Source organism: Punica granatum, chromosome 2 (assembly GCF_007655135.1).
Source record: "Punica granatum isolate Tunisia-2019 chromosome 2, ASM765513v2, whole genome shotgun sequence".
Classification (NCBI taxonomy): Eukaryota; Viridiplantae; Streptophyta; class Magnoliopsida; order Myrtales; family Lythraceae; genus Punica; species Punica granatum.
The window spans coordinates 25472332-25493767 of record NC_045128.1 but is presented as its reverse complement, the minus strand read 5'-3'; the positions used below and the strand labels follow the sequence as shown (position 1 = coordinate 25493767).

The 21436-nt window shown below is 41.1% G+C and overlaps 2 protein-coding genes across 2 annotated transcripts; one reads left to right on the top strand and one right to left on the bottom strand.

Annotated features, from left to right (window-relative positions):
* Nucleotides 1-5700: 5700 nt before the first annotated feature.
* Nucleotides 5701-6410, bottom strand: LOC116197704. Its single transcript, XM_031527914.1, has 2 exons — nt 6207-6410; nt 5701-6129 (listed from the first exon to the last, which is right to left on the bottom strand). The coding sequence occupies exons 1-2, from the start codon at nt 6381-6383 to the stop codon at nt 5854-5856; spliced, it is 453 nt and encodes a 150-aa protein (XP_031383774.1). The 5' UTR covers nt 6384-6410; the 3' UTR covers nt 5701-5853.
* A 6992-nt stretch (nt 6411-13402) lies between these two features.
* Nucleotides 13403-19102, top strand: LOC116193822 (receptor-like protein Cf-9 homolog). The gene is made up of 7 exons (XM_031522572.1): nt 13403-13424; nt 13514-13671; nt 15300-15386; nt 15477-15556; nt 17486-17775; nt 18073-18607; nt 18922-19102. The coding sequence occupies exons 1-7, from the start codon at nt 13403-13405 to the stop codon at nt 19100-19102; spliced, it is 1353 nt and encodes a 450-aa protein (XP_031378432.1).
* The last annotated feature ends 2334 nt before the right edge of the window (nt 19103-21436 follow it).

Below are 21436 nucleotides of genomic sequence, written 5' to 3'. Positions count from 1 at the left end.
GCATATATTTTAGAATGTGCTTCAACCTTTTAAGTGGTTGTCGAACCATGGATATTGATGTTGTTTGTCTAAAGGATTTTTAAAATGACATGCATACAGTCGGGAACTTAAATAGTCATGTGTGCGATATGTCGATACATATATAAACGCTCATTTATTAATAAGTAGGAATGTCTTTTACATATTGTAAAGACTCTAAAGTGGTGTTTGATAAATTAAGTGCTTAAAAATTAAGCACTTAATTAGTTAAGGAAAAAAAATTATAAGAAGAAGGGATGAATGAATAAGGATGATAAAAGTTCTGTGAAAGATAAAGAGTATAGAATTACTTATTTCATTAACAACACCATGTTTTGGTCCATCGGCTCTTGTGAGCCATCAACGGAAAACGGCTCGGTAAACCCCGGACCACTATTTATAGCTAGGTCAACAAGATCAATCAGATGACACCAGGGCGCAACCATGCATAAAGTCTCAGGAATTCACCCGCATATCCCAAAGAACAACTGGAGAGTCCTAACGACACGTGATCTCGAGGTCGCAGGCTGTTTCCAATAGCAATCCAATATGAGATTTTAAAAATCATTCATGGTGCCAAACTAATGAAGAGAACCTCCTTACACATTCCGCAAATCATCTGCTTAAGCTGGAGCATTCTCGAATAATTGCAGACGGTTTCCAGCGAGGCTCCCATGTCACCGACTTGTCAGGCGACTCGTGAGTACCCGAGGTTAGGCCCAGCCAAGACCGGGGGTTCTCAAGATCATGCAGTACTCTTCAGACTGCTCTCCGGAAATCATCTTCACCTCACGAGTGACTCCCGAGTGGAAAAAGATTCTTGAGTCGCCAACTCATCAAGTGAATCGTCAACACCAGAGGTCAAGCCCGGCCAGACCCAAGGGTCCTTAGGATCATGGAGCACTCTTTAGACTGCTCTCATGAAATCATATTCACCTCACGAGTCATTCTCAACTGGAAAAAGGGGCCCTTCTACCGAGGTTCTCGAGTCGTTGGCTTATCAAGCGAAATGTTAACAATGGAAGTCAAGCCCAGCCGGTCCAAGTGACTCCAAAGACCATGGATGACATTTCAGGTCGGACTGCATAAATCATTTAGACTTCCTGAGTAGCTGCAGAAAAGTCCTAAACGCTACCCAGCAAACCTTCGATAAACGGATAACACAGTGAGTTCCAGACCCCTCAAGACACCTAGGAAACAGGCCGAGAAGTCCGACTGCAAGTTCCCTGTTCGTTTTCTAATTTTCATTTGTATATGGGCTTACGGAGTCGATTTTTCCACCCCGACAGCAAAACATATCAAAACAATCAGCACAAAAGGCGAACACGCAAGAAGTCGACAAAAACAGTTAACTTCGCTCAGATCACCCGCATTGAGCAAAAACGATTCTTGAGCCTTTGAACCCTCAAATTATTTGTTCAACCCAAACACAGCGATATTGGGCTCAGCGAAATCCTATCCTCGCCAACATCGACGATAGGCTGTCCATTCAAGTCACAGAGATCTAATGAGCAACCGACTAAGGCCCAAGTTTCCCTGACTCCTAATGGCAACCGTGTGACCCGCAGCCCTAGCCATATGACCAGCCACCCTCTCCAAGCCTTTTATTTTCTCTTTTCCTCATTTTAAGGATATTTACCCCCTATCTTAGCAACTAAGTATACATCCAATCCATCATTTCTCCAACTTTCCACAAAATGCGAATCTATTCCCTCCTTACTCCAAGCAAATCTCGACGGCAACCTCTCCCTCTCTTCTCTTCATTTGGTTTTTCCTTTGTTCTTAAAGGATAGATAAAAAGAAAGAAAGCAAGGAGAAGAGCCCCACTCTCTACAATCCATTGTCTCTCCAAACTCTCAACTCTGTCATTTGGTCTCATGCTTCAAGCTCCCTCTCAATCCAAAAATTCGGCGGCCCTTCCCTTCTAGGCCAAAATCACCTTGTTTTGTAGAAAAACCATCACGATTTTCTGGTGACCTCTCCCCGATCTGATCTGACTCGAAACAAACTTCATATCCCACATGTATTCGACATCCCGAGTCCATTAGCGACATTTGTTTTTCCATTTGAGACCTCTAACAGCCCGCACTAGCTTTGGATTGTAGCGGTCTCTCTATAGCTTTCCCATTTTCGGCGAATTTTCTTCCTCCACAATTAAGGCGAATCATGCATACATCCTTTGACGGGCCACCTTTGGCTCTCTCGCTTCCCCGTGACAATGAAGTCAAAGTCCAAAAGCCTCTCCACCGTGCACAACCCCGCCCCGTGCTCCTCCTCTTCTCGGGTCTCTCTTTCTCTCTCGAGTCTTTCTTTCTATTCAGGTAAACCCGAGAACCAGCGACTTGAGCGCTACTTCCAGCTTTTACTAGGGACCTCCCAGTGACAGGGAGCCACTAAGAACGACATCAACACTCGCGCCAACATTCTCGTCCAACCAAGTCCATTCTCGACTCACCCAAGCCTCAGAGCCACCTCTTTCATGGCCCAATGCGTAGGTATAATATCCTTGAACCCTTTAAAGAAGTTAGGACTTTCAATTTTTGAGTTTTATGGGGTGATAAGGCGGTCCCTGACCGACTTCATGCATGTTTTGTTTGAACTATGTTTCGAGCTCGTTTAAATGATCATGTGACGATGCAATTTATGTTGCATGATGGAAGAGGGTTAGAATCGAGGCCAAGGAGGTCACCTCGACCCGAGACGATCCATGGGATCTCTTGGCCACTTCCTCTTGGAGGAGGCTGAGAGCTTACTTGACTTCTCACGGATCCTTGGCGGTGTCCTCTTCTTCTATTTTGATCATTTCCCGTGTTTTACATTACCTTGTTTTACATACTGCATGCGAACCTGGTTCGAGGAGACCGCCTCGGACCTGTGCCGGGTCCATGAGGTCTCGCCCAACCCTTGATGGTGTGGCTGAGACCCCACCGACCAGTTTGGGTCCATGACGTCTTCTTCGTTCTCGATTCGACTAATTTTCTTGCTTTCATGCGTTCTCGTTTATCGTGGTGGTACCGGTCTCATGTATTCTTGCTTATTATCGTGTTTGATGAATGAAGCATGCGAGAAACGTTTAAAATCGGGGTGATTAGACCGCAAGAGACCCGAGATGGGTCAATGAACCTCTCGACCATTCCTTAGGGGAAGTGGCCAAGAATTCCTTAACCTACCTTGGGTCAAATGGTGGCCTCCTCCTCTCGATTTGACTTCGTTTCTAGATTTTTTTGTAATATCGATGTCTGTGCCAATGCCAATTTGACGATTAACCTATCATTTAACTCGTTATATACGAAATTTGCATGGACTCGAGTCATGAGAACCATTGCAGGCCCACATGGGCCCAAGGGGCTCTTGGCCATCCTTGAGCGAGCCTCCTTGGCTTGTGAGGACCCATTATAGTCTTCCTGTTCGTGAGTCATTTTGAAAAATCAAGACGATCGGGGATCAAAATTCCAATCGAACTGTTCAACAATAACCGATTCAATGATTCGAAGCCTGTAAATCTAAAAGCTTTCGGTGAATCCATTAAATTAACTAATTGCACGCACGTAGTAAATAGGACGAACTACTTGACTAGTTAATCCACTCAAAATTTAAATAAACCGCATGAATCGTCTATTAATTTGTAATTGAGTCGATAAATCACGTACCGGTAATCATGCCATTTTCAAAATCCATAATTTCTAACACCTACACAACCATGGTGAGTCCAAGGGATTGGTTCACATCGTTTACCGACCTCGACGGTCCGATTCACGCAGTGTCGATTTCTTTTCACGAAACCATTTTTCCGACTCTAGAGCACGACGATCAATTTATGATTTACCGATAACTCTAGAGTTAGAGTGGTCGAAACATTCCGAGCCACGGGTAAAGAAGGGCGGACCGTGCAAGCGCAAGTCTTATCTGCATAGCCTTTTTTATCCGACCGAAGTATTCCTGTCATTCTAGTATATATTCAGGCGCTTAGGAATGTCGACTAGAGACGCGAGAGGGAAAGGCCTGTTAAAGGCTACCCAGTTCCTCTAGGATCGAGAGTAGAGTCTAGACACACTCGTGGTGTTTCGCGTTTCCACTTTCTTAAGTTTGTATTTAGATTGGGTTAAAACACAAAATTAATTTCGAACTTGACATAATTAAACACACGAGAACAGTTGGACAAAACCCTATGTTGTAGGATTCTCACAAAACACACTTCATTCATAACATGTTAATCAGTCAATATCATAAAACATATAAACTTAAAATGAACCCATACAAGTAGGGCTTGACGACATACATTATGTCCGTTGAGTCCTTTCTAAGCAAAGCCGAATGCTACATACCCTTCAAGGTGGCCCATGGCCGATCTTCACCGTGTATGCCCATTCTGTTTTTATTTGCTTATGATATAAACATGTTTGTTAAGCAATCTCGAATCAATAAATTGATAATCACGTAAACGTGGCGACTAATTCACACCTTGTTTGTTTTATGTGCTTTTATATGTTTCCTATCTATCCTTGTCTATTTTATTGCAGTTCGAGCCTGAATCATTAGGGCGTTATCAACACGGGATTCAATGCTCCAACCATCGATTATGGGGTCCAACACTCCCACACAGCAAGTGTGCGCGACCCAAGAGCATCATTTCAACTTGTGTAGTATCCAAGTGGATGATGACTTGGGTCGAGACGCATGAAACAAGGTCAGACAACTACTTGGGAGCTCGACCAATCCAGTGAAAATCTCAAGGATCGTTTGGTACTCCTAGGACTCGTCGATTTGGTCGGACCCGACCCTCAGCACTCTTGAGTCTTATTCCGGTCTTCCAAACTCACGGTGAGCGCAAGTGGAATATTAGTTGAACGCAAATCGATTGGGATCTGCTTGATATAATTTGTATTTATATTGAGAGTACATTGCGAGAAGTTTATTTGTATATTCATTTATGTAATGATCCCGGCCGGTGAGCAAACGGTTTGAGTGTTGAACAGTTCAAGTCGATCTACGGTCTCTAGGGATGAGTAAGCCTTACATGTCGTGGTTTCAGAGCATGGGGGGGAACCGACCATCATGGCCTAACGAACCGTGACTCGAGGACGGCAGATTGAACCTTCGATGCGAGGGTCCACCCTCGGGCTCTTAGCCTGAATCGATCACTTCTCAATGAATTTATGGTGTCAAACCGAGTAAGATGAGTGTAGCCTAATCCATACGGTAAACAAACTAAAAACAGCAAACCCTTAACAAACTAGAGTACCAATAGAACGTGCAAGATGTAGTCCCACACGTAACAGAACCCCCGAATTCGGAACTTTTGATTCTGCAATACCATATGCCTTAGCATACTAGGTTTATTCCTTATCCCTAGACCCGGACAACTCACCAACCCTCGATCTTCGAGTCGTGAACAGGTAGTGGTGACTCCTTTTCACGGGCATCCGTCATGCGTCCCCCGGGAAGGTGGATACTCCCAAGCCGTGCGACTGTGCGCACACATGCGGGCTTAGATGAGGCTTAATTCGGGTCCGCATATTCATCAAGTCAAAATTTTCTACTTAATGAGTTAAGTGATTTTTTTATTAATGATTAAGTAGTTTAGATCTTTATCTCTCATATTTCCCTCTTTCTTACATTCGTTTCTCTTATAACTTACTTTTAAGCACTAAATTAATTAAGTTGAAACAAACACCACCCGACTATAACACTTATTTTCATCTCCCATTTCTAAGACATATATAGCCAACTTCACCAAGCATAGAGAATTAAAGACTGAGTTTTCCTTTAGACAATATCTTTCAAACTATATCTCTACTGTATCAATGGCAGAAAACTTATGCATTACAAGGCCTTTTAATCATGGTTTGGTGGGGTCGGTGGATGAGTACCGACTCCACGGTAGTCGGTATGATATACCAAATCATCAAAATCGTTGATGCCACTTCCTCTTGAGAATTCGGGCTTCAAAGTACGCATGATGTTTGGTGGGGTCGGTGGATGAGTACTGACTCCATGGTAGTCGGTATGATATACCAAATCATCAAAATCATTGATGCCACTTCCTCTTGAGAATTCAGGCTTCAAAGTACTCACGAGGGCATCCGGTCCCTTTGCTTCTTCAACCAAAACCTACAATTTGTCTTGCCTTAGGAGCAAAAGGTAGAAAAAATGAAATGTTTCACATAAGAAGATGAAATCAACCCTACCTTTGATCTGTAGTAGTGCTTAAACTTCCTGTTGAAGGAATGTGACTTAACGTATCGTTGAGGCTGGCGCTCTTCGACTAGAGCTGAAGAAGAGAAAGAAGGGGATGACATGGCATGCTCGAAGATCCCAGCAACGAAGAGGAGAAAGTAGCAACCAATGAGTGAAGATCTCATCATGTTTGTGACCTGAGCAATAAAGGAACTTTTGTGTATTTGGAGGAATTAAGGAGGTGAGAGATACCAAAGCATTTAATAGAGAGGACATGGCTGAAAGGAAGAAGAGAGAGATTGAGATTGAAGGAGTAATAATTGTGTGTAATCTCTCATATAATTATTTTCCATGTATAGTGAAATTTAGTTTCCATGCTTATCACGAAATTAAATAGAAGATTTGACGAATAATTTTCATGATGATATATCATCATTTAATCATTGTGGTTTATTATCACTCCATGTATAAAAAAAAAACTAGCTTATTGAATGAATCTATGCATTGTATGGATTTTATCAAACATAATTTATTATAAAAATTTAATATGAAAGCAATAATTGGTATAAACTTATAGTTATTAACATGTGAAAAGTTTATTTTTTTTTCTATTTTTAATGCAATAAAAAATTTGCGTAATATATGCAATTAAGTTAAATTTCCAAAAAAATTAATTCAAAATTCGATTACTTTTAGATAAAATTGTTAGTTTTATTTTGATGAAATATTAAAGGGAAAAGACAAAACCCCTTATTGCGGTTTGGGGTCGGGACAAATCACACCAAGTCCTTTTATTTGGGACAATTAGCCTCCATGTGGTTTGCTCCGTTAGACATAGGGGGTTACAATGTTAATTTTTTTTTTCATTTTCAGTCCTAAATATTTAGCTTTTTAATCATTTTGGTTATATCTTTTTCTTTTATCATTCATATCCTCAACTTTTCATTTTATTTCATTTTAGTCCTATAACGAAAATCAAAAGGGAATGAGGGGTTCCCAGTCGATTCGGGGTTGGGGCCACCAATCGGCGACCCCGACCCCTCCACCGAGATCACCCGTACCCACGGAGGACGCCGGCGATCTCAGTGGAAGGGTCAGGTCGCCGATTGGCAACCCCAACCCTAAATCGACTAGTGACCGCCAACTCAGAGTCCTCGGTCAATTCGGGGTCGGGGTTGCCGACCGAGGTTGCCGAGGTCCTCCGTGGGTACCAGCGACCTCGGTGGAGAGGTCGGGTCGCCGATTGGCAACCCCGCCCCCCTTCCTTTCGATTTTCTTTATAGAACTAAAATGAAACAAAATGGAAAGTTGAGAATATGAATGATAAAAGAAAAAGATTTAGAACCAAAATAATTAAAGGTTAAAGATTGAAGATTGAAGACTGAAAATGGAAAAACAAAAATTAACGTCATAACCTCCTATGACTAACAGAGCAAACCACATGGAGGCTAATTGTCCCAAACAAAAAAACAATGTGCGATTTGTTTCGACCCCAAATCAGAATGGGGTTTTTGTCTTTTTCCCAAATATTAATAATTTTATTGTCCATCAAAACTTTTTAATTTCATTATTTTCTTGGATAATGAAGTTTTATAAATTTGAATACCCATTTACTTGGATAAAAGATTTACTGAATTGAGCTTTTGTCAGAGTACTTATAATTCTTAAAAATATAAAATTAATAATAAATTTAAATAAGTAGAAATGATTGTTTATCTTCTTAAAATTATGAATATATTTATTTATTAATGAAATGATTGAATTTTTTTAATATTTCTTTTAATATTTTATTTATTCATGTATTTTTATTAATTAAAATATTAACTATTATCATTTAATTTCTATATGGGCAAATTACAAAAAAAACCCAAATTTTGTAAAATGTCTCAGTTTTGTCCTAAATTTTGTTTTGTAACAAAAAAAACCATAAGTTTTCTAAAATGTCTAAAAAATGACATCCGTTATAACTTCCGTCAATTTTTGCCTACGTGTGACATACGTGGACTGTTAAAGGGACCCACTAGCCTACGTGTGACCTACGTGGACTGTTAAAGGGACTCACCATCAGCAGCAAAAATTGACAGAAGTTATAACGGAGGTCATTTTTTAGACATTTTAGAAAACTTATGGTTTTTTTTGTTACAAAACAAAATTTAGGACAAAATTGAGACATTTTACAAAACTTGGGTTTTTTTTTTTTGTAATTTACCCTTTCTATATAGTGTATTAAATATGAATTAGTAATGGATTTATTACTTTATTGCTATTTATTAGAAGCTGTCAAGTTTATATATATTTATATTTATATTTCGGGCAGGAGTTCTCTAGTATATATATATATATATATATATATGTATATAGATATAGTTTATAAGTATGACTATAAATACTATATAGTTGAAAAAGCGGGCATAAAATGCTTGCATGATATGCTATCAAATAAATTAGATAGAAGTTTTAAATTTAATTAATGAAAGTAATCTATAAATAATATTAGAAATTCTTATTTTAAATTTACCGTCCGCCCCTATTCAAATTTACCATTCTACCCCGATTATTACGGTGTAAAAAGATTAGAAATTTTTATTTGAAAGTTATCATTCTACCCCTATTTATTATGACGTAGTCAAGTTCATATAATTGTTGATGCCATATTTCTGTAAATTCTAAAACAATACAAGTTCGAGAAATTAGCTTGTATAAAACGGAAATATAATTATGGGTCGACTTTGGGTGTTGGTTCAAGAAGGTGGTAATATTGCAAGCCCATTTAATTTCATCGCTTTGAGTCCGTTTTAATATGGACATCCAATGAGAAGCTTGTGAAGGTTGGCCCATGGTTAAAGGCCGATTATTTCAAAATTCAAGCCTGATGACCGCGGCTATCATTTCATGAGGTGAAATTTGGAGTATTAAAATGATTGGGCTAGAATAGAAAATGAGAAAGTTTGGAGGCTTAATTAGAAAAATGGAGAACTGAACCTCCATGAACGGCAGAAAAGGAGAAGAAGAATAGGAGAAGACAACATAATGGACGTGAATAAATTAGATAGTAAATTGGCTACTAATTTGTCATTCACTAGAGAAATTAATAAATTAGATTAGTAAGTGGCCAATTAAATCTTTTTCTTGAAGTCTAAGGCTTCTTCTCTTATAAATAGGACCTTTGGCCGTAGCTCGACACATACCTACATACACATCTTCACAAGCCATGCTTGTTAATCTTTTTATCTTATACTCTTCCTTTCAATTAATAGAGTTCACTGTTCAAGCTCGAGTAATTGAGGGGCCGTTTGGATTCAGAGTTAAAGTTACTTTAATTTTGATTTTGATTTTGATTGTGGAAAATGACAAATAAGATGTGATTATAAATTTGACTTGGGAAACGTGTGTTTTTGTTGTGTAGTGTGTTGAATTAAAGTTAAAGTTAAAATTTTTGAATTGGAAAATGTTTATTTTTGTTGTGTAGTATGTTGAGTTAAAGTTAAAGTTAAAATCAGTTAACTCTCAATCCAAACGGGGCCTGAAAGTCCTTTTGTTCATAGCAAGGCATCAAGCCCTATAGGAGTTCCCCGCTTTACAATCGTCTTGATTGTGGGATTGCTAGGCGCTCTCTCTTTTCAATTCTACAACCCAAAGGGGTTGTTGAGTTCATATTTGTTCGGAGACCGTAAGCTCCGTGGCACGCCCTCCCAAGCACCGACAAGGCTGCCGAGGAAATAATTCGACAATTACATTTTGGCACGTCCCGGTGGACAACACCAATGATGTCTTCTTGTCTACATCAGTCGCGATCGCTGCTTCCATTAGCTGATAATTAATCCACCATGGCTAAGGCAGACATTTGGATGCCAAACTATGAGGCCGACACAAATGTTAATGAGCCAAATTACTTGGCTTATAGTGTTTTGTGTTGGAATAATGCTTCATCGCTGGCTTTTGGTCGTTATATTTATGCGAAAGACTATGAAGCCGTGAAGGAAATACGACAGCCTTCCATAACGACTTTTTTTTTTGCTAAATAAAAGACTAGGTCAAGTTATTAGTCCGCTGTGATTGCCCCAACTAAGGGAATCTGGCCGCCACAAAATATTTCTTTCGCCATAGCTCGCTGAGACTTGGCTCAACTTGGTCACCGCAGCCCCACCGGCACACTAGTGAATTAAGTTCAAAGCCCACTGAATCAAGTGTTATGGATCAGCCACCGCCAGCCCATAATACACCCACATAGTGGTGAGCACTACGTTCTCAGTGATGTTCGAACTCATGATCTTCAAGTGGAATACTTGAAACTTAACCGCTAGACCACCGTGCTGGTAGTCCATAACAACTTATTACTCATCTTGAGATAACTCGACTCCATCATATTTCCATCACTATGAGACCAATGAATTTCATAGCTGATGCCTACTGCATATGATTCACCATGACAAATTTCACTTTCATTTGCCCATGGTTATTTTGACACCGTGGGAAACCATGAGGCCGTCAATTGTCATGACTCAAAAGTATCTGTCTATTATGATTCAACGGTATTGCAACCTTATGGGTCGGTCGCCGAAACATTTCATGAGCTGATATCAACAAATACGAAGGCAAGTCAAATTGCTGAACAAACTCAACAATGAGTTGAGATCCTCTCACTACAAGAAAAAGGGGTCTAGGGCGACCCATAAAGGCATCATTATAGGTCTCGTGACGTTTGTGCCGACATTTAACTATGGATTGCTTAAGTTCTAGTGGGGGTAGGACTTCGCAACATTTACAAAAAACGTCACTAAAGACCATCTGTACCAACCCATAATGGTAGGCGCCGTAACTCGTAGTCGGGGGAGGACCACCTAAGGCAATGTTTGTATCAGTAGCCTTAGACTTGACTATAGCAACGTTTGGTAAACGTCGAGCATGACCACCCTGTGACTACCCATGCTAACGTCGGCCTAGACTAATTTACGTCGATGTTTAGCAGACGTCGCCTAACATCAACATGGGACGACCCATGTTTGTGTTAGCCTATAATCACCTCAAAGGAGCATCCTAATCCTCAGCTGATGGACTTTCTATCAACAAGTTGTCGGCTTATTGACAGATGACTAGCAATGGTTTTTTTGTCTGTCAACAAGCTGTAAGTTTGTTATCATGATGCATCGTGAAATTTATTTTAATCAAACCCAAATAATTATTATAAATATGCATGTAAGTTCAAGAATTATATCACATAATTATGTTGCAAATTATTATTGCATCATAATTATCAAACCTAATGTTACAATTCCCGACCAAACTAGGCCAATGTCACAAGTTTAACAACAATGTAAATATTCCCGATAGCAATCCCAACAACTTGAAAATCTATCATACTCATGCAGCACGATCTTATTGCTTAGTCTATAAGCTTGAGCAACATTGCCTCTAGAGCCTTCTCTCTAGTTGTAGCCTTCGTCTCCCTCGGAGTTTTTCTTGTAGAGCTCGTTGTTCGGCTCTATTTTCTTCTTCCTTTTTTGCTTGAGCCTCTGTCTTCTCACGGAGTTTTTGTTATAAAGCTCGCTACTCGGCTCCATTCTCCTCCTTCTCCTTGGGAGGCATAGAGATTCTTCTATTTCATCATATCAATAATAATAAGAAAAAAATTCAATCCACACATGGATAGTCAAGCTTGGGGCCAATAATTTCACCTAGCCTTGTCTTATCCCCAATTGTGCCACTATTTGGAAGGAGTTTAAAAGGGGGTTGAGCCTAGGTTTGTTGGAGGAGCTGAGATTAGACATTGAAGCTCGAGACAACAGATGATATGAGACATCAGAGACGAGCTTAGCGGGCGAAGCTCTAGGATGAGACGGAGTAGTGAAAGCCGTGAGTTGCAGCTGGGGTAGTCGGGACTCCAAAGCTGCGAGACAGAGATGATGGCAGAGATCGACAGAGAGATAAAGTGAGAGGAACCAAAAATGGGAAGGGATTAGCTTGAGGCTGAGGTGTAGGGCTCGAGGTCGGACTCATAAGAAGACCGTCGGAGCGCCGGGCAGCTTTGAAAGAGGAGTCATGCTTGACAACAAACTGAGGAATGAGCGGACGGCAACGACTTCGAGGGTTGACACTAGAGTCTTGGTTAGCATGCATGAGGAAAGGTAGGGGGCTTCGATGCACTGTTGATGTGGTCACTTCTGCCGACGGAAGCGTTGGAGAAAGCACAGGCTAAGCTCACTAGAGACGATACTGGATGGTTGTGCACATGGCTGAGATGTTGAGCTTGAGGTATAGATTATCATGGCAGCGCTGCTGTTTGCTAAAAGAGGGGGGATCGAAGATGGTAGGGACTTGAAAAATGAGAGGGAGAAGCTTTAGGGTTCTTTTCTTGGAGGCAATAAATTTTTGGAAGGAAGAAGATGAAGAGGTCACAGACTTGGGGAAAAAGAGGAAGAAAATGGGAGGATTTTTTTTTTGGGGAAAGTGAGATATAGTCCTTTGGCTCGGTAGTGGGTGGAAACTTTCCTGCCCGGCGCTTGAATTTTTTTAAAAAAATTCAAGACTTTGAGTGAAATTTTTATGAGTCATCTAAGATTTGTTAACAAGCTGCTAACAAGTTGTTAGATTGGTGACTATTGAAATTTTTTATTAATTCGCACACTATCAGCTAGATGCAACAAGCTTACAGATGCGCAATTTGGTGAAGCGAATCATTTTCGCCTAATGGCAATAATTTCCCCCATTAATTGTCAGATTATATATGTTTGCTATATATATGATTTCATCTAACCAATATCTACTACCAACAGTACAACCAATGAATTTGAGTTTAATCCATCATACACATAAATAAAGTTATAAAGGGAAAGTATAGTCAAGTATGGGCGCTCCAACCCGAAAAAAAAAAAAAAACACACACACACACACATAAATGACCATTGCATATCACTTTCTAAATGAGCCCTTAATTCGTTGATATACATATATCAAACCTCGCGAGGAGTTAATGTCCAACCACTCACATCTAAACATGGTTACCCAAAAATCATCATAATAATCCAAATCGAACATACTTGCATAAACCTCATGAGATTTGTATACAAACCTCTCGAGGAATTAATGTCAATCCAATCACATTGAAACATGGTTATCCAAAAATCACCGTAATAGCCAAATCAATCATACTTGCATATGTCCGTAATATAGTTTTCCATCGGCAAGAACCATCACAATTTGGAGCTTTATGAGACCTGTCCTGGCTCATGGTATGAAATAATCAAAGCACCAAAAGTATATGTCACATCATTTGGGTCTTGTACAAGAGCAATTACTTCATGACTTACTTGGTTGGCAGCTAAACAACCTTTGGTACTCTACCTCGAGAGGTTAGCATATGCTAGGAAATCGTTGATGGTCCAAAGGAGGGAAGCTGATAAAGTGAAACTCGTAGATGTAGAGGCATCAAAAGCTTTAATTCCAACCCATAACTATTTCACCCCTCAATCAATAGCTGTAAGTACATGTCAATGTCGTTAACCGGTCCTGATCTCTCACTATGGGTAACCATTGATAATATGATAAATGACGCTTTGATGCAAACCCATGTTACCAAGTTGTCGGGAATGAGAAGAACCAGTCACGTACTATGTATGGTGCTCATAGTCCATAACTGATTGAATCCATCACTCGCTACACCCAACCAAACATTTCGAAGAATAGCAGCAAAGTCCGAATACGTTTCATCGAAAGTTTTCAAGCTCTAATGGTCTTCTTGGCTTAGTAATGGGGGGCCGGGAGATTACTCCGCTTGGATATGAATCATTTAGCCACTCCAACAGAATTATGAAAGAGAGATAGTGCAAGTACAAGCATATAATGAATTACTGTGCGTTGTAAGTGAAACATTTGATTACAAATTTAATAAGCTTATTGCATACACTGCAAGTACAAGCATATGCGTTCTTCCGATGAGTTTTCAAAGTGGGAGAGGAGGAGAGAGAGTGCTTATGGGTAATTTCATTAATCTATAAATCAGGTGCTTAGATAAACTAGACTCCTGACCATCCCACACTAGCTCGACATATAATGAATTGTAGTCTGTCAACAAACTGACATGTTGTTGACAGTAGGCTGGACAAAAAAGATGAAATAATTGGCTTTTGACGACCCGCATAAATGTCGTCATAGGTATGAGGGGGTGACGCTCTTGCATGGGTCGGCAAAAGGTTAACTTTAGAGTTTTACGATTTAGGGTCTCATGGTTTTAGGGTTTTACTATTTTAGAGTTTTAAGGTTCTATGATTTTAGGCGACCAAACCTCCCGACCGATAAGAACAATTCGTCTCAGGATAACCCTGTCGCGACATTTTCACAAACGTCGGCGTGGGCTGATCTTTTCGTGACTACTGAGGCCGACTTTATGCTATGGGTCGTCTAAAATGTGTTTTAGACGACGCTTATCTATGGGTCGCCTCGGGCCCGTCTTTTCGCAACTATTGTGGCCGATGTTTATATATGGATCGTCTAAAGCATGGGTCGCCCCATACCCCACCGCATTGAAGTTTTGTGACGTTTATCTATGGATTATCCCAAAAAAGTCGCCATAAGCCTTTTTTGTTGTAGTAGCTATTTTATAATGGAAATGCTAAAGCACACTTCCTAGCTATTTCACAAAGTGCTTAAACAGGTGGCAAAGCCATAAGATGTTGCACCGAGGGGATAAATGAGATTGTGGTCCATCGCGCCATCTGCAATCTCTTCGAGGACGACCTCGTTAACTGAAGAGATTATGCCGACTGAATTCATCATGGTTGAGGAAGAAGCATCAAATTTGAGTTGCAGTGAAAATGGTTAAAGACACCATTATCGTCCTCCACTGTTAGGTGATAAAGTCTTATCATGTCGAAAAAGATTGCGGAAACTCATAAGGAAAAGGAGTAATCCCATGGTCAACCGAGCAAGCCGCACTTCGGTTAGTCATAGAACTAATAATTGAAGATATTTCGTCTACTAAAACTACGATAGTAGAGGAGATAGCCTCGATTTTCAATCGCGATGGAGGCAAACAACTAGTTTCTCTTCGTTCGCCTCCTTTACATGATATGTTTTTGTCATGTTAAGTTAACTTGGGAAAACTCCAGGGGCAGCCATGCCAACAAGAGGCTGAGGTCGCTACTCTGGTGTTTTCGCTCTCTTCATTACGATATATTCTAGTCGCAAATGAAAAGGTAGTTTGAAAAAATCGTGTGAAGTCAAGAAAATATCTACCATCAGTGCCAATCTCGGTTCCATAGATCATAAGTATTCCTTTGGAGCAGGTGGTTGAAAAAGCTCATTTTTCCATACTCAAGGAGCACCGCCTTGCTAGAAAATATCAAAATGCCGCGGATAAAGACCAGTAACGGTACATTTGCCGCTGAAGACCCTCCGATCTCGAGAGAGGAATCAAAAGAATTTTATTGACACGCACAATTTTGATAGCATCAAGATAAATCGCATGCGAGAGTACAAATGGTGGCCAAAAGAAGTATCAAGCAAGTTATTATTTTGGTCAATCATGATTCTCGTACTTTTCCTCATGTTCATTATCGACCTAGACAAAAATCACGGCCGAGAATTTGTTTTGCCAAGATATAGATCGCTATCATGACTCACCTACAGTGATAATTCTGGTGAGGACAAAGGTACCTAAACCACCATGGAAACATCCATGTTGTTGGGTACTCGTGGGGGGCATGATCAGAGAATCACGAGCGAATTCCAAGCAAGAAATTTTCAAATTACTATATCAATTTGAATGCAATAGAAATATATCGTGTATGCTTACTATATAAATCATGAGCTAGAGTCCATCGGCAGCAAGGTAAAGGGTGGGGTCGCCGGTGGCCTAAGCACGCGGGCGAGCTCGATCGGCGGGTTGGGTCGCCGCAGTGGCACCCCCTCCCCCGATACAATTGATATGTTAAGGAGAAAAAAAAAGCACAGGGAGAAGGAGGAGGAGAAAATGGCTCCGATGAGCTTCCGATGACCGACAAATAGCCGGAGACACCAACGACCGATCACCGGGAGGGAAAGGGGGTAGAGGAGAGGGGTGAGAGACGGTAGATGATAGGCAGAAAGGGAGGGAGAGAGGAGGTTTCCTATTTTTTTATAAATTTTTTATTTTATTTTATTTTAATTGAAACTGAGAATAAATAAATTTTTTAATATACATTTGTGCCACGTGGAATAATATATGAATCGTGTGGTGACACGTTATTAAATGTTGACAGTGTCAATGAAAATTGACAGAGTGCACTTGATTGCAACATTTTTGAACGTTTTGTACCAAATTGTTACAAAAAATAATTTTTATAACAAAATGTTACCTCCATAAAAAGTTTTTTTTAACTCTTGTGCATTTTACCTTGCAACTTCAACTTCATATCTTCTTCTGAATCTACCACAATCTATATTTTGTATCTATGAAAAAGACAAAAAAAACACAAATTTTCGCTCAAGCATTGGGTCACTTACCATGCCATTGCCTATCTGTCAAACGTTATTGTGGTGTCAAACTCGTCGTCATGGGTACATTTGAAATTGCAAAACTTTTTTTTTTTCGTGAACTCTGATATTTGAAAGTCCAATTAGCCCCCCTATTAATCCAGTTGAGTCGGGTCGGCCCATTAAGGGGTGAAGCTTTTCAAGCGTAGATTTTCTGTATTTACAAGAATTCGAACCCAAAATCTTACTTAAGCAGAATAAACGCCGAAGCATTTGAAATAACCCACATTGATACAAAACTATTATTTAGACTAGTCAACTTTGCAAGCTCATTTCTCCTTCCGCATGCAGAGCTCCATTTCAGGTGGCTCCCATGTTGCACTATCAATAAGAAGTAATCAAATTACACCATATCATGGCTCGGGATTATGGTCATGCAAGGTTAAATTGATCTCGACCTTTCTAAAGCCCGTGTCCTGTGTCAACTTGTTGGTAACGCTTGGATTTTCACTCAGGGTTGCCCATAAATGGAAGTTAGAGGGTGATTTTAGTGTTTTTTATTTTTATTTTTTTTAACTCTCTCCCCCCTCTTTCTCTTCTAACCCAGCCCTCATCCCATTCTGGTCACGCCGAAGAATGCGATGCCTTACTCCGTTTAAAAGATTCACTCAAAGTCACCTATGAAATTGTGTCCAAACGATTATGTCAAGCAAATCATTTTAAATATCACTTCGTCTCCGAAGACGGCCTCTTGGAAGGAAGGTACTGATTGTTGCACCTGGGACGGTATCCCATGCGATGATATTACTGGTAACGTAATCTTAGTGAGCCTTACTTGCAGTTATCTTCAAGGCACCCTCCATTCCAACAGCTCCCTCTTTTCACTCCATCATGTTCATAGCCTCCATCTTGAAGGTAATGATCTCACCGGGCCTATCCCATCTTCAATATGCCGAAAGAGTTCTCTGACCGTCCTGGACTTGCAGGATAATGACCTGAGTGGCAGCATCCTCCCATGCTTGGGTAATCTGAGCAAACTCAACAGTCTGGAGTTGAATTATAATCGTTTAGAAGGGCTACTGCCAAGAACTCTAGCAAACTATACGAGTTTGATGCATCTTGACATCACTGGTAATGAAATAAATGATACTTTCCCTTTCTGGCTAAGATCACTACCACTTTATAATTTGGGATTGGGCTGAAACAACTTCCACGGACCAATTACATCGGGTCATGCCACATTTCCCTTCCCTTATCTTAAGTACCTCACAATCAGTCTAAACCAATTTCATGGCCAGGTGCCACCAGAATACTTGCAAGTGCCAAACCTGACAATTATCGATCTTTCATGGAACATGTTTGATGGTAATCTCCCGATTCCGCCAACCACTGCTGAAGTATATGAGTTCAGTGGCAATAAATTTCCAGGAGAAATCCCTTCCCCTTTCTGTAATATCACTACTCTATCCGTCATTCATATGTCAAATAATAGCTTGTCTGGTAAGATTCCCCGGTGTCTCATCAATTCTAATACCGATCTAAAGCGATTAGACCTATCAATGAATAGATTGAGAGGCCCCATTCCAGAAATATTAGCTCCAAACAATTGCAGCTTGAAGTCCATTGCCTTGAGACGGAATCATTTAGGAGGCAAGCTTCCACAGTCATGGGCAAGTTGCAGGCAGATGGAAGCTTTGGATATTAGTAACAACGAAGTGGAGGATTCGTTTCCTAGTTGGCTTGGAACTCTCCCAAACTTGTACGTTCTCATCCTAAGTACCAACAAGTTCCACGGTTCAATAAGTAGTCCCAAAGCCAATCATCCGTTTTCAAAGTTGTACATCTTTGACATCTCCAACAACAATTTCAGTGGTACTTTCCCGAGCCAGTACATCGCTAATTTCAACAACATGATGGGTGGAGATAAAGGACAAAGGAGTTTAGGATATATGACCAACGGGCGGTACAGTTTAGAGTCCGCGATGTGAATTACAAAGGGTCCAAATGGAGTTGGTAAGGATTCAAAATGCGTTCTCATTCATTGACTTATCATGTAACCGATTCCAAGGAAAGATACCCAGAGTTATTAGCAACCTACAGTCACTTAAGGGGCTCAACTTATCTCATAACAACATTCGAGGTGTTATCCCATCTTCTCTCTGAAATTTGACCCAACTCGAGTGGCTTGACCTATCATCAAATAACTTCACTGGAGAGATTCCGGCAGCACTGGTAAATCTGACATCACTAGCCATCTTTAATGTTTCCTCAAACCAGCTCCCAGGACAGATTCCTCGGGGGAAACAGTTCCACACTTTCAGGAGTGATTCCTTCAGTGGTAATCCTGGACTATGCGGACCTCCCTTGCCAAAACCTTGTACTGAAGGCCGCCGGCAAGGGCCCCCTTCGGCTTCCCAGAATGAAGAAGATGCAGAGCACTGGATTGACTGGAGATTAGTGCTTCTAGGATATGGATGTGGAACTGGGATCGGTCTTTCTATGGGATACATTTTCATTCAAATTAGAAGGCCTCCTGCTTGGCTCGTCAATATGGTTGAGAGAAGTTGAATCAGAACAGCAAGTAAACCACGGAAGAGCTCTCCGTGGACTCATGGAAGGTGAATTCCTAAACGGACTTTCACTCTGTTGTCTGTCTTAAGCTTATGAATTTTCATTCCTGATGCTTTTAATATGTGCCATCTGATGAGCCCTTGTGAAGATGTGCTATTTGAGGTTGCAACTCTCTACTTTCTAGCAAATAAATCGTCCTGACTTTCTTTTCTTTCAATCGAAAATGTCATGCAGGAGTCATTGAACTCAATGAACTAGACAAATCAACAGCTGTCCAACTATGCTCGAGCTCGAAGATCATACACTCTAGTGATATGCATATAGTAAATATTGGATTTCTGATATACTTGTGTTCCCATAGTTTGAGTGAATAGTGTCATAGCGTGTATAATTCATTACTGTTAATGTACGATATCAGTGTCGATGTAATTCAAATAACTCATGAAGTGAACTTCTGCTCCGATGGATGAATTAGCTTTCGGACTACTCATGTCTAATTACGTTCTTTGCAGAATCAATCTTAACACACGATGGTGACATATCAGGAATCAGAACTAAAAAGGGGCTTTGCTAACAGTACAATGTTCATCTGAATCTCTAAGAAAATATTTGGAATTGAGTTACAAATAATGCTGTCCATCTGAATCTCTATGAAGGATCATAGATAGGCATATTCAGGTTGAGCAAATGATCACTGTATTCATGAGTTTTTTTTTTTGGGTGGATATCACATGAGAGTTTTTGAAATCGAACTGTTAGCTCTTACTAAAGATAGTGAGAACAGAGACTGAGGCGCTGGAACGATGGGTTTTCTCTGTAACCTTTCCTCTCCCTCACCCTGAGTCCACCGGAACCTGAATCCTTCCTCCCTTTCGTCTCTCCGGTCATGGATTCATCCATGCCCCCTCTCCCTTCTTCTGCTGCACCTGAAGCCACGAAACGCTCAAGGAAACTAATACCCAGTCCTACCTCTCAAAACTGGTGGGTCACATCCCAAGGGCCTACGAAAATGTTTTCTGCCGGGAACGAGGGCTCAAAGACGATGACTACGACGACAATGTTGCCGAGGACATGAACTCCTCTCAGGAAGGTCAACTTCGTGTCCTTTTGACCGGGGAAGAAAAACAGAACTTGCAACAACCATGGCGCTCATCTCTCATCGTCAAGTTATTTGAAATATCCTTCGAGCTCCACTACTTTACCCAGAGGCTCAAATCGCAGTGGAATCCCTCTAGGAACATGGACTGTGTCGACTTGGGCTACAGCTTCTTCGTTGTCACGTCCAACACCAGGGCAGGTTTCTCAAAGGTCATCAGAGACGGTCCTTGGTTCGTTGGCTGACAATTCATGATTATGCGCCTATGGGAGCCATGCTTCCGTCCCTCGAAGGCCACTTTCTCTGTAGTCGCCATCTGGGTCCGTCTCCCTGAGCTTCCCATTGAATTCTACTCGGAGAAACTGCTCAGTAAAATAGGGAATCGGATTGGCCCATTGCTTTGCATAGACAGTCGGACCTATCTCGGAGTGAGAAGGAATATGCTCGATTGTGTGTACAGGTTGACCTCACTCAACCCCTTCCTACCACTATCTGGATTGGAGACTTTGAGCAGACCTTGCAATATGAAGGCATTGATCAGCTCTGCTTCCATTGCGGTATTATTGGACATACTGCCACGAGATGCCCTACCCTTACACCTTCCCCCCTACCCCTGCGCCGACTGTCCCTATTGACACTTCGTCAGTTTCGAAGGATGAACAAACTTACGGGCCTAGCTGATGGTCCAGAATCGAAAAAAGAAAAATCCAACTGCAACCCCTAGTGGTTTACGGGCTCAGCCGTCTCGGGCATCTTCCTCCTGTGCCCCTGTTGCGACTAGCAACACTGACGTACAAAAGTATGGAACACCGGCTCCATTGCAGCAAAAACAGGATGCCCAGCCCCAGCAGCCGGAAAGCTGCCACCTCTTGCTACGTCGGGGGGCCCTCGTCATAATCATCATCGAATGCCTCGTCACCCTACTGATAACGACGCTAGAGGCAAGGACAAAACCGCAGCCCTAATCACCACACCTATCACTCAAGGAGAGGTCAAGCATTCAAAAAATGGAATCTCCATTTTGTCAATAAACAGGGACCACCTGTCCTGCGTTACTTCATCAGACCCTCTTATCGACCAAATTCCCAGCAACCTTCCACACCCCGTGTAATGTACTGATGAGGG